Source organism: Morus notabilis, unplaced genomic scaffold (assembly GCF_000414095.1).
Source record: "Morus notabilis unplaced genomic scaffold, ASM41409v2 Scaffold886, whole genome shotgun sequence".
Taxonomy (NCBI): domain Eukaryota; kingdom Viridiplantae; phylum Streptophyta; class Magnoliopsida; order Rosales; family Moraceae; genus Morus; species Morus notabilis.
Genome location: NW_010364655.1, coordinates 19,511 through 37,114, shown reverse-complemented (window position 1 = coordinate 37,114; position 17,604 = coordinate 19,511). Strand labels below are relative to the sequence as shown.

General features: G+C 33.1%; 2 protein-coding genes across 2 annotated transcripts; both read right to left on the bottom strand.

The window, feature by feature from the left end:
• Window positions 1-1,724: 1,724 nt before the first annotated feature.
• Window positions 1,725-3,128, bottom strand: LOC21394296 (F-box protein At5g65850). The gene is made up of 3 exons (XM_010106886.2): window positions 2,168-3,128; window positions 2,029-2,118; window positions 1,725-1,762 (listed from the first exon to the last, which is right to left on the bottom strand). The coding sequence occupies exons 1-3, from the start codon at window positions 3,126-3,128 to the stop codon at window positions 1,725-1,727; spliced, it is 1,089 nt and encodes a 362-aa protein (XP_010105188.2).
• A 5,298-nt stretch (window positions 3,129-8,426) lies between these two features.
• Window positions 8,427-10,299, bottom strand: LOC21394295 (thioredoxin-like protein CITRX2, chloroplastic). Its single transcript, XM_010106885.2, has 4 exons — window positions 9,910-10,299; window positions 9,600-9,722; window positions 9,085-9,165; window positions 8,427-8,898 (listed from the first exon to the last, which is right to left on the bottom strand). The coding sequence occupies exons 1-4, from the start codon at window positions 10,165-10,167 to the stop codon at window positions 8,782-8,784; spliced, it is 579 nt and encodes a 192-aa protein (XP_010105187.1). The 5' UTR covers window positions 10,168-10,299; the 3' UTR covers window positions 8,427-8,781.
• Window positions 10,300-17,604: the final 7,305 nt, after the last annotated feature.

Genomic DNA, 17,604 nt, shown 5'->3' with positions numbered 1-17,604 from the left:
AGCTGAAGAAGAAAAAGGAGTAAGAGTCTTAGCTAAAAGCTTGAGCGCTCAACTATTAGACTATTAAAAGAGTTAATGATATCCTCTTATGGCATTATCTAGGGATTGGAAAACATGAACGCTCAGCCATTAGACTATTTTGTGTTATCTAATAGTTTACTATTTGTGTTGGTATGAATAGTGATTTTCTGATGGAGTAATAATATAACATGAGGTAAATATAATCGGAAAGGTAAAACGGAACTTGACCTCAAGTTGATTATGGATATCTTATAGGGATGATACACAATATAATAAAATCATGGACATGAGCTAATTGGAGCTTTTTAAATATAATGTATTGGTCGAGAGTACGGTTCTAGGCTTTTAATGGAGTAGCACTAGAACTTATAATCATGTGATGAACTTTTGAGTTAACAAATATTGTCGTGATTATAGGAACTTAATCAATATATGTCCATCGGGTCCCTCTGCTAGCTCATATTTTTCTGATATGATACGGTGTATTTCCTACAAATTTGTAACTTATGTTATTTCTGTAATTGGTTATAAATTGGATGGAATTAATTCATGAGTAATTAATCGATTTAATTAATTATTTAAATTAATTCAATATAAATTAGTTGAATTAATAAAGTGATTAAATTAATTCAAGTGTTATTTATTAGTTGAATTAATTGTGTAAATTAATTAAAGATAAACTAGTTGAATTAATGTATTTTTATTTGATATGAGACTATAAGTATATAATTGTTTTAATCATCTAATTTCTACCTTGGATTATTGATTAAAGCTGGAATTATAAAAGTTATTCTTGGGTTCAAATAAAGGTACAAAAGGGGCCTAAAAGTTATTCCGGTTAACCAGTGGGCTACATCCAATTAACCGGTCCAGTTACATTGTACAGACATAAGCCCGTTGTCCAGTTACCTCGATAGACCTGGTTAACCAAATAATTTACAGGACACTGACTAATTGCGATTTTAATCACAAGTATGAATCTAGAAATATAACTTAAGGCCCGTTCACTTCGCTGATTCGTGTTTGTAATTTGAGTTGAGATGTCATTTTATGTGAGAGCTTTTTACTATAGCAAAACAGTTAGATATGACTATTTCTGAAAACTTTTTACTGTAGTAAAAATTAAATTTTAAACTCGAATCAGTAAAGTGAACGGGACCTTAATTGCGAAACAAAAGAAAACCCTAGCCGCACTAAGGAAAGAGGGAGAGAGAGAGTCTAGAGTATGAGAGAGAGTCTATGGATTGGACGGGAGTTAAGAATACTACATTTTTAATAAGACGCTATTTAGATTTATTTATTTTTTTTTTTTTGAAATAACGCTATTCAGATTTTAACTATCCCTTAAGGACATATTCGATGTTGATCTCAAAGGTCAAAAATAAAGCAAGCAGAAGACATAAGCCAAGGGGTTGCATAATATGATAAACACAGCGTTTCCCTGATGCTATTAAGCTCAGGAATACGTTTATTTGCTTTTACATCATAACAAACAGCAAAGTTTTTGCAAAGAGAAAGCTAAAGAGTACAATAGAGAACTTACCAAAGCAGTCCAAAAAGTACGATAAACAAAATAACACAAAGCAGGCAAGAGAGATTTCACTTGGAACTATGGCATTGAGAAGCAAGCAAACTCTCATCCCGCAGCGAAATTTTCGACAGTAAACAAAGATCACACGAACGAGACTCGGGCTCTGCATATATCATTTTGCCTCTTCTTCAGAACCCAAATTTCCATTACCTGTTTAAGAAGTCATGTTGGAAATACCAGAAGCAAAGAAACTTGAAAAAATTTTGGTTCATGCCTACTTAGCAACAAGACCAATAATACAAGGGAAAATATTGCATTAAATTGCAATCGCTCACTTGTTTCAAATTAAGAAAGAAGTCTGCTTAAGGTTGCTTGATAAATGTGGAGTTAGTAGTTAGATAAATGAAGATCTACTCATATTGAATTAAATAATACATTAGAGAAATATGTATCAGAGACCAAATTAACACACTTACATGGGAGGAGGCTTTCTGCATAGGTGAAAACAACCGGAGAAATTCTTTCAAACTCATCCTCAAAGCGAAGTTCCCACCACGCCATTAGTTCTGGAACGTAGAAAAAATAATGATCCACAGTTTACAAAGAAGAATTTACCGCTCCTTACAGCCACAGATTCGATGGATACCATGCTTGCAAAGGGAATATCATGACTGTATTCCAGTTCCCAATCAATGCTTTCATCGTTGTTCAGAACCCATATATTCACCAGTGAATCGTACTCATAAACAGCAACTAATGCTAAGCAGCCTTCAAAATCAACCAAAAATGATCTCTCACTGACTTCCTCTGGAAGGGGGACAATTCCAAAGCTATCCTCCATATCGACCGAAAGGATTGCCCCCAGAATTTCATTGTCGGCATCTGAAGCAACAAACCAGTAAACTTTTCCATCAACATATAAATGGTAAGCACCCATGGGACAGTGTTCAACACAACCTATTCCGTTCCAGGTTCTGGTACTTGACGAATATATCTCGCACTTGGGATTGACATCCTCGGACTCAGATTTGGGACAGAAAAAACGATATATTTTATACTCGCTGGTTGGGCCAAAGGCCACTCCAGTGGCTAATTCCTCCCCAGATAGGCTGCCTTTCGGAAGTAACCAGACTTCACGAGTAGCAGGATTGCACATACGGATTTCCAACTCTGTCATGACGACTTCAGCCATGGAATATGGAAGCCATGGATAACTGCTGAAACATACCAAACCATTATAGGAACAAATCACGCAAAGAGAAGAAAGATTCTCACAGCCTGGAAGAGAGACTTTTTCAATGACTTTCCCATGGGCATCAATCAAGTACAGATTTATCAAGACATCCATAAAAGGGTAAATCATATAAACAGGATTCTCCCTCGATTGGCTTAGCTGCAATTTCTTGAAACTAGAACTCTTTATCACTGTATACCAAAGTTTAGAAACAGTCTTGTAGTGTAAGAGACACTTAACAGGAAGCCTTGAGAGAATATTTGCTAGAACGTCTATTACAGATTCTACTTCATTCCAAGTAGTCTTCCTCATGCTGATACGTTTAGAAACAGTTCCATCCATTTTAATATCCTCTTACCGCGTCCCACAAAAGAAACTCCTACCACAAGACTGGAAAAAACTCCAAATGAAAGCTATCTGCAATACGAACATATCGTGATCAGTGTTTCAGAATACAATAAAGAAGGAACAGTATAAGAGGCCATCCCAAGATCCCTTTGACATCCTAAAAGAATTGTAATACTGGAACTAAAACACAATACAGTACTCATGCAGATGATTTAGGACGTCCCAAGATCTTGAAAGCAGATTTGCCACAGCTAACAGACTTTCGAATGTAATAAGGTCAAGAAAGCAAAACCACTGTTAGCTAGCACTCTGGTTGCTTAGATTAGCTATGGTTACTCGGCCGCAGTTTTGGATAGCATGGATTTCTACAATGGACGGAGAAGATGATTTTCTCTTTATTTCTGAATGTGGAGCTTTATAGTTCATGAATCATGTATTGTTCGGTTCTTTATATATCTTGATGAGAAAGCAAAACAAGTGTAACAAACTATATTAATCCCATATTCTTCTTTCTAGTTTGCTAATACGGTAATTTGCGAACATATTGCATTAACTAAGCTAAAAGTCACCAATTATTATATCTGTTTCATTTACCTATTAGCCCTCATTTCCTAATATCACGAGAAAAACTAAACCAACAATTACAAACAAGGACTTGAAACTTCAAGAAATGTTAGTTTAAGTAACGATATAACACAATAGATCACCGAAATGACATTTCCAACAAAACTTTCTGAAAGCACTTATCTTACCAAATGTCTTGACCACAAATAATAGAAAAGGGAAAACAAGAAGACATGCATTAACAATATTGTAAATCAAAGTGTGACCGCGAGGAACAAGCTCCTATTAGAAATTCTCAAAAAATAATTTGATGATCTAGTAACAATACGACAAAGGTTGGATTGATTATTTATGCCAATTATTAATTAGTAGGATAACTAATTAATAATTGTCTAATTTCAAACAGAACTGCGTGAAAATGTAAAATCCATATAGCCAACCCCAATTAAGTTGGAATTAAGGCTTGTTGTTGTATTAATTAGTAGGATAACATCAATCTCCATCTGAAAAGAACTAGAATGTGATCACAAACTACTTGAGACATTAAGTAACGTTAACAGTTAGTCATTTAATATAAGGGGTCCAAAAATTCTGTACACGTACAAAAGAACAATCATACTCAAAGTCCGAAGAACATAGAAGCAAGAGCGAGAACATGAGTGTGTTAAAGTGTAAAACTTTTACTTACACCAAAAAAGCTTTAAGAATGCCCTAATGTAACAACCAAACAAATCCTTAATCTAATTATTCTGATATGCATACGTGGAGTTTAAACAATGGTTAATAATTGTGAGCTGTAGATGGAAAACATCATTCATATGTACAATGACAATGCATGAACACCAGAAAAAATCATCCCCTAATTCACTTCTTAATTCATCTTCTTAAATGACACTAACAACTATTGCTTGTCCCCTCCGGGATTTTTATTCTATAGATGGAAAGAGAACAGAAAAAGGAAAAGAAAACAAAATAAAAAAAAAAAATAGCCCTATATGGGTAAACACCATAATTGGCAAGGGATTCGAAGAGTGCATGTGTATGTATGAATTTATGATATGGGAACATAGACCAAGAAGCCTTTGCACCAAGAAAACAATCTTTGTGAAGTATTGAAAGCACTAATCTGTCTCGCCTTGGCACTTGGTGTGAACTAAATCATAAACGTTCATCTAAAAAATGTTGAAATTGCTGAGGAGACTAAGGCTTAAAGGCACAGAGGAAGTAAACGAGATGGCTAAAGGGAACAAAAAGGTAGAAAACAAATCGTATCAAAGAAACAGCAATAGAAGCAAACAACATAACTTTTCTTTACAAATTACTACAAGAAGAGGCAAAGATGCCTGATCTGGACATTTTTAAACTAGAAGAGAATGCTCCGCACGTGCATCTGGGTAACAAGCTGAGGAGGGTGTTGTCAAGGGAATAATTCATAAGGAGGGTGATTAGGCCTATGAAAGCACGGATCTGGAAGGTATAATTGATATTGGGACTATGGCGGTCAATGAGGATGACTGGTTTTCTGTTAAACAAATCACTTGAAACAAGAACCACGGTGCAGCCAATCAAAAAACAGGAGGTGATCTTGAGATCCTCCTTAAAGGTGAACGATTTTCCCCAAGTTATATAACCTTCCAATGAAGAGGGGCTAACAAAATGCAGAATATCACTGTACCAGGGGTGTTAAATTCCAAGAAAAAGGCTGGCAGAGGAAATTCAAGGTGAAAGAACGAAAGACGATACTTGCTAAGATTTCCTACAGATGTACTAATAATAAAATCAACAATCTCACAGCTTGTACTGGTTGGTTTGTGGTATTCATCTTAATATGAGAAACAACAGTTTAGCATATTATAAGGGGACAAAAAAACAAAAACAAATCTTCTATTAGATCAACGATAAAATCTTTAGAAATTTAGGATCATTAAAATTTCAATTTTTTCAGTAAGCTAGCACAACCAACACCCTCATAAAGCAAGAAGAATTATCACAAAAAGATATGAGAAATAAGTCTTATTACAACGGATGAATTATAAAATCTAGTAATTTACAATCTCAGAATAATTTTCCAACCAAAAAAAAAAATCAATATTAAAAGAGAGAGAGAGAGAGAGAGAGAGAGAGAACAGAAGGACTCACTCACAGTCACTGAGCAATGAACCTTGCCGGCCTTGAGAGAGAGCTTGGAAATAATTCCTTGAATGGGTGAAAAAGAGGACTTGGAAACTTATAAAGCTAACAACCATCATGCTTTTGTCAACCTGGCAATTTCAGCCTTCATGCATTGAAACAAGTGGTCGGTGATTGGTGATTAGAAGAGCGACATTTACGAGAAAGAAAATAGAAGCAAATGCCTGGTACTTGTCGCACCGTGCGTTTCAATTTTCCTCCCTCTTTGGACGATAAGGTCGAGATCCTGTGCCATTAATTTCTTACCTATTATAGATGATTACAACCTATGCGAAGCGATACGCTCGAAGTTCCTTTTTGAGTTTGGCTGTCAACATTCCCCGCTTAAAACAGGAGGAAAATGTTCAGGAGGTATATGTTTCTTGTGTTTTATAGAAATTAACCAAATGCAAAGAAAAGCACAATAAATTCGGATACAAACTACGTGTAGTGCCCATGTACATCTTCTCAAATTTAATATAAGTACTTCAAAGGCAAAGCCAAATGCTGCACAGAAATGTTATGCACTTCTCACATAGATGGTCTAGAAAAGATAGCAGTTAATTTAGCAGTAAGAACCTAACCGAACATCAGGCTTGTAATTGTTTGGCATGGAAAAGTTTCATTCTTCATGCTTAAGAGTCAGTTTTTCATGTCAATTATGAACGAGCTTACAATGGAAACTTTGTCAATTAACAATTAAGCATAGTTGTGGTCACTTAGTACCATTGTAGTCATGTTCTAAAAGCTCCTTTAACCAAACAAGGAAGAAAAGTATGACTGAAATTCCCATTTTTGAGAGATGTCTTCCAACATATTACTCATCTAAACAACAAATATATACCCTGAAGTAAAATCCTAAGAGTTTGGTTTTATCGTTGGCCATTCCCTTTGGACTTCAGGAATCTTCTCTGAAGAAGAAATGGTAAAGATCTGGTTTCGAAGACATAGTAATCACAGTTGTGCGTGACGAAATAAAATTCCAAGAAAAGTAAATAAAAGGAGAATCAAGTAGGAAAAATAAAATAATCATTAGAAAAGTGTCAAAAATAAATAAATCTGATTACTGAATACAGTATATATATTTGGTCATCCTGAATTGAAAAGTATTTAGCAACTTAAGACAATTTATTACAAATTCAGTCTAAATGGAAAGAAATAAATAAATATGGTTACTTTTCATTAAAAAAAAACATATTAAAAATGTTCTTTAATTTATTTTTTTATTTTTAAGAAAAGTGTCCAAAATAATAAATCTGATTACTTCTTCTTATATTGTGAGCTTCCTACAGCCTTGATGTCCTCCAAGCATTCAAATGGAAAGATTGTTACTTAAAAGCCTTTATCAATCAAATAAACAATTAATGAATAAAATCCCGAGTAAGGACCAAATTATGAGACAAATTGAATCACGTATATTATGGGCAAAAATCATAACCCTTTGCACACTTAAGAATTTAAATATTTTTGTCTATATGATGGATAGTGTATACATACATAAAGATATATGTTCAAAAACATAAAAAAGGCTTATATTCCTGGTCCAACTCAAACCACTTTAATGAAAACCCATAGCCTAAAAGAAACAAGAGTTCAATTCCTTAGTAAAAATGGGAAAATCCCATAATATGAACTAAAGTTGCCACTAGTTTTTCCAAAAATAAAAAATAAAAAAGAAAAAAGCAAGATAGAGATAAACCTAAGAAAAAGCAAATAACGAATAAAATTGGAAAGTGTGCACCTGCAAATGTGTCCTTCTCAGTACCAATGGCTACTTCCTCGCCTTTGCTTTGCCTTCTCTCTCATTGTCATCACCATCTTGATCTCCATCAGAATCGCCAACAGACTTGCTTGAGGAGGTTTCTCTTTTTTTCATCTGGGTTTTGTTTGTTCTGTGTTCTTGTTGGGAATTGGGACCTTGTTGTGTTAGTGCCTACAATGTGTTTGATACAAATCCCGACTTGTTTTGTGCCATTTATTTCATCTTTACTAAAAGTTAAAATTCTCCATGGTTGTAGATTATATCATGTAAATGGGTTTTTCTTAGTCAGAATGTGTCTGTTATGCCAAAGTATTGAGCTTGGTTTCCAAACCAAAGTGTAATTGTTGAGAATTTTCTTTTGACTTCATTTTTCTTAATATTGTGTTGTGACAAAAGCGGATAGTTAGACAATACATTTCTTACATCTGAATAATTAATAAACATCTTATATTTCTATAGATTTTGAACTAGGAAGGAAGAAGATGCTCACCTCTCCCCGAATTAAGGGATTGCAACGGGGCGGTTGGGGTCGCCCCCTCCCCATTTTACTCATAAGGGGGTTAACTCGTTTGCTACTAGGGGAAAATTGAAAAACTGCGAAAAATGGTATGAAATTATAGTATTTCACTTTATTCTGATTACAACATATACAATTAATTTATTGAATATTAGTACTATAGTAGGCTAAATACGATTACAAGATTAATTTTACCTAAGGAAAAGAAAAACAACAACTATTGTACAGTTGAAATATTAAGGAGAATAAATTAGACCAATTGAAGAAATAAATAAGCATTAGCCATAGATGAATTCTTCTACAAAATCAGGTTTCACGCACAATTGACCGCTGATTTCAATCTCCAAATGATATGTTCATATTGGCGTACAATTTGTGTTCCTTGTATCAAATAAAGAATATGCCTAACATCCTTCCTATTTGATACCACGGAGTTATCATGATTTCAACCTCAAAACACTTGTTCCAGCAAATAAATAGGACAGAAAAGACCTCAAATTAGAAATTGAAAGGCTCGTGATCCCTCTTTTTCCTTTTTCTCTTGGCTGAGATAATGACTTGTGATCATTGAACAGCATATCAGAGGCTCCCAAAAAATTGACAAGCCACACCACTCTCTTGCTGCTAAACTCAATCTACATCTCGTTATTGATGATATCCCGCATCATCTGTATCGGAATGAGACCTTCAGTTCGAATGGCATCTTTATTCGGGTCAGGACTGACAAAGAACAGTGTTGGCAACCCCCGCACCTAACATAGTGTCAATGGAAAATTAAAACCTTTTCACAGATTCATTCTGAGAATGACAAACAGACAATCTTCGATTTGTGACACATGTATGCATATAGGGCTGAGCTATCAAAGTTTATTGTGTAATAAAGAGGTACCTCATGATTGAGTACGATATCACAAAAGTCTGATTGGTTCACGAGTTACCTGCATGTCACGAGCAAATTCATACGCATCATCGGTATCAACTTTAACAATCATTGCATTGTCTTCATACTCCACAGCAAGCTGTCATGAGAACCCAAATTAAGATTTCATACCACTATATGCTTCAAACAAGAAATCTAACAAAGCAAGCAATCAAATTTTAAAGAGGAAAAAAAACCACTTTTGGTAACAAAAACAACTTCTCTAATTTCATTAAACTGGAAGCCTCATGTGAGCTAAAGCTAATATGAGTTGCTGTAAAAAAAATCTATAAACATACTTAGTACCTTACACCTAGTTCATTTTAATGATTTGAGTTTTCAGTTCTAAATTTTTATAGTTAAAAGATTATAAAAAATGTCACATCTAAGCTCAAATTGAAAAATCAAATCCGCGAAGCGAACTATGCCTTAGTTTTTCCGAATAAGACTATAGGATAATCTCGTGTTCTACAACCAGTGACGGATTTAGCATAGCAGCAGAGAAAAAGCTAAATAGATAAGAGTGATGAATACCATTTCAAGTTCTTGAGCCATTAGAATACAGGGTCCACACCAAGTAGCATAAAAATCAATAATAAGGGGAACAGTTCTTTTCCCCTTTACAAGTTCCTGTATCTCCTGAGCGGACAACTTCTTCTGCAAACCCCAAAAAAATAAAAAAATAAAAAAAATAAAAAATAAAAAGATTTTATCTGAACTTCAAGATTCAATGCGAAACCCAGAACACTACAAAGTAGTAACAATCATTTTAACACAAAACAAAAACATAATAAATCAATTCGGAGACTGTGATAAGATGATGGTAATGGGCAAATGAGCAAACCACGAGGTAATCATCTTTGACATATTTTCCGCGAGGGGGTTCACAAAGCGACTTTCGTCGGAGTGGTGAAAGTGAAACGGCTGAGTTGTTGTTGTTGTTGTTGTTGGTAGAAAAGAGTTGATGGGTTTTTTTTAGGGAGGATTGAGGAATAACAGAGAAGCAAGTCTTTTGGGGAGAAGTAAGAGAAGAAGGGATAAGGGGCGAGAAGAGAGTCATTGTTGGAGAAACTGTGTGGGTTTGGAGTTGGAGGAGAGCCATTTGGACTTTGTGTTCTGGTTAGGGGTTTACGGCTCTTCTGCTGCCTCCCTCCGTTTGGGGTTTGGTGTTCAGAGTCAAGTGAGAGTGGGAGGGACAGTCGAGAGAGGGTTGTGTAGTGACGATAAGTGGGGTTTTGTTGACCCCTTTTGTTTTGCTTGGGCAAAATATGTACGAAGTCTCGTTTAGTTATAATTCTGAGTTTTTAATTTAAATTAAAATATAATTTTAAAATTGTCTTTGGTCAGTCATTTAAAAAATATTTAATCAATGTATAATTGTGTATAAATTGTATATATTTATATGTAAATAATGTATATTTACATGTAAAGTCGTGTATATTTAACATGAAATACAACAAATCAGTCAATATACATATTTTCATGCTATGTGTTCACTAATTGTTATAAAAAAAATATGTTTTGAGAATTAATATACATTGTCGTTTCTTATAACTTAACATACACGATTTATATGTAAATATACACAATTTACATGTAAATATACACGATTGCACAATTATACAAGTGTCATGTAAATATATACAACTTGCCTGTAAATATACACAACTTACTGTAAATATACACACTTCGTACAAAAATGTACAAGTGCCGTTCTGGTCAGGCACTTTCCAAGTGCCGTTCTGGTCAGGCACTTTTCAAGTGCCTGACCAGAGACCTTGCCTATAATTTTATGTGAGTTTTTTACTGTAATAAAAAAAATTAGATATGACTATTTCTATAAGTTTTTTATTATAGTAAAAAAGTTAGATATTATTATTTTTGTGAGTTCTTTACTGTAACAAACTCGAATCGGTGAAATGAACGAGGCCACAGTTTGGGCTGAAAAAAAAATTTGATATGTCTGGTGTACAAATAAGTTAAATTTTTCTAACAGTTAGATATGTGTACTTTTTAACTTTTACGTGATTTTATACAGATCCGACGAACAAAAAACCTGACTTACTGGTATGTTAGCGTAAATTTAAAAAATTATTCTTATTTAATGTCTGAAAATTTCATTAGTATAAATTTAAAAAATTATCTGGATTTAAACAACGAATTATCCGGTTAAATTGTTGAACTATGTCAACGTGACTTTGTGATGGAAGTTAAAGAATTTATTTTGTTGCCAAATTTTTATGGTATACGAGTCTATGATTTTATGTGACGAAATTTTTGGAATAAGACAATCTCGGTAAATTTCACGGATGAATGATAGACATAAAGAGAAGATTACACGCTAATAACCGGAGTTACAATTCCTGTTAAAATCAATAATTAGTTTAGAGATTAGCTAAATTAATCTAAAAAATTTGTGATTAACTACGGTGCAAATTAGAAACAATAGTAGAAAATTAATTCTGTGTTGTAACAAAGACCAATGATTCTCTGTTGCAACAATATCACTGACTATAGATCGAGTCATATCAACTCATGTCATTTATCCTCGTTCATTTCGTTTATTCGAGTTAAAAATTTGAGTTAAAAAGTGAACTGTTAAAATCAATAATTAGTTTAGAGATTAGCTAAATTAATCTAAAAAAATTGTGATTAACTACGGTGCAAATTAGAAACAATAGTAGAAAATTAATTCTGTGTTGTAACAAAGACCGATGATTCTCTGTTGCAACAATATCACTGACTATAGATCTAGTCATATCAACTCATGTCATTTATCCTCGTTCATTTCGTTTATTCGAGTCAAAAAATTGAGTTAAAAATTTGAGTTCATGTGAGAGAAAACACTGTAGTAAAAAAGATTGAATTTGAATTTTTATAAGAGAAAATACTATAGTAAAAAATTGAATTGTGATTCGAAGTTACAAAATAAACTTGTCATAAATTATACTATAAGTATAAATATATATTGAGATTAGTAAGCACAAATGAAATTGTACTGATTTAATTTCATCAAATCAATAGGTGACATGAGCAATGATGTTAATTCAATGGTGGAGATTTGATGAGAGTTTGAAGGCTAGGATTCAAAAATAAAAAAAGGAGTCTTAATTGGCGCCACCAAGGAGGAAGAGAGAGAAGTTTGTTCTCTCCATGAAGCAATTAGTCATATTTAGGGGTCTGTTTAGTTCGTTGATTTGAGTTTTTAATTCGAGTTGAGATGTGACTTTATGTGAGAACTTTTTACTATAGTAAAAAAATTAAATGTGGTTATTTTTTAGAGCTTTTTACTATAATAAAAGTTGAATTCTAAACTCGAATCGGTAAAATAAATGGGACGTGGTCCCGTTTACTTCATCAATTCGAGTTTTGCTACAGTAAAAAGTTCTCAGAAACAGTCACATCTAACTTTTTTGCTACAGTAAAAGCTTTCACATAAAATCACATCTCAACTCGAATTACAAACTCAAATCAGCGAAGTAAACGGACCATGCACTAAGAATAATACTAATATTAGCAAAGGAGATGTGGAAGAATCTTGGATTAAGGGTGAGCACTTAAGGAATAGGCGTAAATAGGAGAATAGGATTATGTATGGTGGCTAAAACAACGTAAAGTAAATAGTCATCATTTCACCTCAAAACCAATGGTTAATAGGAGGTAAAGCAAGTTTCAAATTGTTTTCTCCCCCTCCCTCACATGGCCGGTTTCTCTAGGGTCTGGATAGCAATTTATTATTATTTTTTTGTTTTATTTAATCCTCTATAAGCTTGGTCTATAAATAAATGGGAGTGGAAATCTCCGTTTATTTCACCAATTCGAATTTAGAATTCGAGTTTTGCTACAGTAAAAAGTTCTCAGAAACAATTATATCTAACTTTTTTGCTACAGTAAAAAGCTCACATAAAATCACATCTCAACTCAAATTAAAAACTCGAATCAGCGAACTGAGCGGGTAGTCATTTTCTACTCTTCACCCGACGCTACAAAAAGCTCAAAAATCCTCCCTTTCTCCCAACAAAATCGGCCTTCTCCTATTTCTCTCAAAATTTTTCCTTACCAATCTCAAGAAGAAAGCACTCACTCCTTAAGCAAAGAGTAGGAGATCAAGTTGGAAGATTTGTTTTGTTAAGTTGTCATTCACAATACATTTTCTAAGTTATTTTTGCCTCTAGCGTTGTGATTTTTGTGAGTTGATACCATGCTCATGTGAAGGCTGTCTTTTAGGGTTTTAAATAAGGTAAATAATTTAATTTATGGTAGACTAGCAATTGCCTTATGAAAAATGCAAATTTTAACTAGTTTAATGTGAGACCTAAGATTTGGCAATGAGTAGTAGTTGTTATGGCATGAAAATTTGAGCTTTAAGCTATTAATATATGGTTTTTTGAGTTTTTTCAGATTTTGTTCTGATAGAGACTTGTCGCATCTGAGAGATCTGTTAACCCAACTTTGACTGATGTCAAAATGATTCAACCAATTAGAATTAGCTTTTGGCCCCGTTTGGTATTTTGTTAGTTGTAGGAAAATGAACCTATAGAGTAAGGAAAAATCTAAACCAACCCCGAAAGCCAAAAATGTCAAAATTTCCGTCAATAAGGTCAAAATTGTAATTTCTAGATAATTTGGGTAATTCTTTATAGAAGAGTTCAAAGCCCCACTAGTGCATCAAAAGACTTAGAAATTTGAGCTTAGAACCCTTCAGTCACTTGAAAAGCCCTTAGGGCCAACACAGTCATTTTCATCGCAAAAGGGTAAAACTGTCCAACGGACACCAAACTCCAAGTTTTAGCTCAAAGTCCTTAACTGCAGAATAATAAATCTTTTAGGCTCATGATATTAGAATTGTCAAAACACGCTAGGGGTACCCGTGGTTAAAACCGTCAACCGGAGTCAGAAACCCGAGTCTAACCTAGATCCCTTCATAAGACCAAAGGTAACTCTCATTTTTCAAATGGGCCCTAAAGGCCTAAGGAGAAAAATAAAGTAACCTTTAGGTGGACCAAGAGAAACCGATTAGGTGACACATCACGACCCAAGTCCATAAGGCCCAATCCTATCCTTAGATGTGGATAAATTTTGACGAATACCCTTTAATACTCTTTTTAGTCAAATAACTATATTAACAAAAGGGTATTAATCAAGAATAAGAGGGAAAAATCCAGACTCATGTACTTTTAAGGGTAAGTTCAGTAATTTTCTCTTAGAGATGTGATTAAGGTAAGGGGTGAACCCAAGTAGACTTAGAGGGTAATCTAGTGGCAGACTGGGGGTATACTTGCGGGAAGTTAACTAATTTTCGAGACCCTTGAATAATTAGAAGGACTTAATAGGATAATTAATTAATTAATTATCTTAATTAACTAATTGATTAATGATAACTGATAAAAAGGATAATTAATATAAGTTGGTTAATAAAATTTAAGGAGGATTAACTAATTAATTAGTTAAAGTGCGTTATCTAATCAGGAATGTGATTTAAATTATGAGAAGGGTAATTAATTGAATAAATTAATCTTAATAATTTTTCATAAGGCATGACCTCTAAGACTTAAGTAAATTAAGTTGATCATTTTGGTAATGAACTAACAGCTCGTTATCGGTACTGCTTGAGCACAGAACGTATGACTTTACGAGAATGGGTTGCTATAAGCACTAAGTGCTAGTACCTAGGCGAATACAAACCTCTTCTACAACATGAATTGTTTTAAAAAGATGTGCTTGTTGTATTGCTTGCTTTGTGTGCATCAATTCTCTATGATTGATGAGCATGATGATGAACATGTGTATATTATGAATGATGATGATGATGTTTTTAAGTATGCCTCTTCAGTTAAGTTATTTTATAATATTTATGTAATATGATCATAATCACATGTTCACCAAAATAAGAGACTGAGATAATAAAGATAAGTTAAGTGCCGTACCACTCCCTTCCTATGAGGATAAGAGGAATTTCCTCTAGCTCATGAGGATGAGAGGTTTAACAAGAATTATTTATGACTTTGGGTGTAATTATTGGACTAAATATTTGGGTCGCTTTTCCAATCTTCATTAGTCGCGCGCATATGGATACGAGCACAAAGCCCAAAGAAGAATAATTTGACTATCATAATAAAGCATAAATGGTCATACATTCTCCTTTATGATACTATGTTTGAAAAAAAAATTTGTGAGAAATATTTGCGCTCGTTGAGTTTTAACTCACTAGTTTATTCATGTTGTAAGTAAAATGCATGCAACTCATTGATGGACTCTGCAGAGGTGGACGTGCATGGTGAAGGAATTGGGCAATGGATACTACCATGCTGCTGATTCCTCTTATGATTAACATGGTTTTAAATTAAGCGTTAAGTAATTAAGTTTCTATGCCATGTGCATGAAGATTTTACTAAAACATGCCTATTTATGTTGAGTCTAAGTATGTTTGGAAACAGATCGTAATTAGAATATTAAGCTTTGCCAATATTTTAGTACGAGCTTATGCAATTCCGAATTGCTTAAGTAATTCCGCAACTTTAGTGAATGAAAAATAGTTTATCTTAAGATATGTTAAAAAAAATCCCAAATTTTTAGTAACTTAGTGTTAAAATTTAAGAAGTTAAATTTGTATTCCACTGTAAGTCATGGACAATAATGGCTCGGGTAGCCGGATCGTTACATCTTACCCATTCGAAAACACCCGAGACTATTTTTTGACACATAAAAATCATTTTGTCCATCTAATTAATTAAGGTAGGAAGAGGAAAATATGTCAAGATTTGAGATGAATTAAAATTAATAGGTCAATAGTTTACATAAGTTAATAAATAAGCTAAATTACTGTTTGCGTCCATAACTTATCTGGTTATGAACCATAACTTGACAAGTTATTGTCTATAATTGTCCATAACTTGTCTGGCTATGAACCATAACTTGACAAGTTTGTCCATAACTTATCTAGTTATGAACCATAATTTGACAAATTATGACCTATTAATTTCTATAACTAAAAATTGGCTTATATACTTTCTTAAGCTTTTCATATTGGCTTATTTTCTACTATTTCCCATTAATTAATTGCAAAGTTTACAAATTTTTTTTTCTTGAAATTCATATTTTAAAACATTTTAATTTTTTTTTAATTTTTAAATGTTTTCTTTAGTTTTATCAAAATATTCTCTAATTAATTAAATAGAAGGGTAGAAAAGATATTTTATATAGAAAAAAAGTCTTAGAATACCACAAGACGTTTTGTAAGATCGAAAGTACTTATTTAATATTATTAAAAAGATAAAATGCCTATGAGATGTTTCAATAGGTTAGAGAAGATGATCTTATAACGATGATAATAGAAGCAAGTTGGTGGTTATCCTTTTTCGCTGTTTAATCAACTCGACTGAAAAAAGAAAGGAGAACAGAAATGGAAATTTAAGAGGAGAAATAGATCCAAAAGATACTGAAACCCAAAGAGAACAAAAACTCAAAGTGAGGAAAAATAAATAAGCCTAATATTCATTTATTTTCAAAACCTCGTATAAAATATTACATTCACTAGAGAATTTATAGAAATCTAAAACTACTAAAATAGACTTAACTAAATTAAAAATAATCTTAAGAGAAAAATACAAATTATAAATTAAATATTAAATATTAAAGCTAGAATATATATTAAAAGATAACTATTCAATTTTGAATTGAAAATCGAATCTTGTTGTTCCACATCATTCTTTCTAAGTTGGAAACTCGTTTACTCTAACGAGTTTTAAACTAGAAAAAATTTGTGAAGCAACAATCTGAATGCAAGGTATCTCTTAATCTTAGCACTTAATTTTGAAAAAAGCGATAGGTGTTGGATGGTTGTCGAGACATTCTTATTGTAGAGAGAACATAAAGAACAATACAGTCTTATGATCACCACAGTTAGGAACAATTGGCGCGTTTGCACCCCATTCTAAAATGATTTTATTTTTTATATGAAAATAAAAATGAAAACGTTTTTAATCTCAGACAGAAATTATTTTTAAAAATGCGTTTGGTAATTTTATTAAGAGATTATTTTCAGTATAAAAAAACTCATTAATGCCTCTCTTTCTCTCGCTCTGCTCAAGAGAGGAGAAAATGAAAAAAAATGAAAAATGACTAAAAGTCGTTTTTCATTTCTCTCTCATTTTACACTAAATCAAAAAATCATTTTCATTTCCATTTTTTGTTTTTATTGTGCCAAACGCCGTTTTGAAAACGTTTTCAGTTTTTCTCTCTCGAAAAACATGAAAAAAAAACGGAATCAATTCCGAACACAGCCAGTAAATTTCACATCAAGCAAATCCCTTATGATACACCAGATTCAACTACACTATTGATAGAGTGAATAGATATGTCATTTTTTGAAATCTCTCTTCCGCACATAGGCATGGAAGACCGGTGGAGTAAAGGATGACACTGATATTGTCATAGTATAGAAGTGAAGGGAGAGAAAAATGAAGACTAGATCGCAAAGTATGTAGGAAATGTTGGGAATTGTGTCCTAGAGGTATGAGATGTAATATGATACTTATTA

What these genes read in the sequence shown, in the direction of transcription:
- LOC21394295 (XM_010106885.2), bottom strand. Translation starts at nt 10,167, where the DNA reads ATGGCTCTCCTCCAACTCCAAACCCACACAGTTTCTCCAACAATGACT. An exon ending in TGGCTCAAGAACTTGAAATG is followed by an intron (nt 9,166 to 9,599) that starts GTATTCATCACT and finishes TTCTCATGACAG; the next exon opens with CTTGCTGTGGAGTATGAAGA. An exon ending in AATTTGCTCGTGACATGCAG is followed by an intron (nt 8,899 to 9,084) that starts GTAACTCGTGAA and finishes ACACTATGTTAG; the next exon opens with GTGCGGGGGTTGCCAACACT.
- LOC21394296 (XM_010106886.2), bottom strand. Translation starts at nt 3,128, where the DNA reads ATGGATGGAACTGTTTCTAAACGTATCAGCATGAGGAAGACTACTTGG. An exon ending in ATCTGTGGCTGTAAGGAGCG is followed by an intron (nt 2,119 to 2,167) that starts GTAAATTCTTCT and finishes TCTACGTTCCAG; the next exon opens with AACTAATGGCGTGGTGGGAA. An exon ending in TGCAGAAAGCCTCCTCCCAT is followed by an intron (nt 1,763 to 2,028) that starts GTAAGTGTGTTA and finishes CTTCTTAAACAG; the next exon opens with GTAATGGAAATTTGGGTTCT.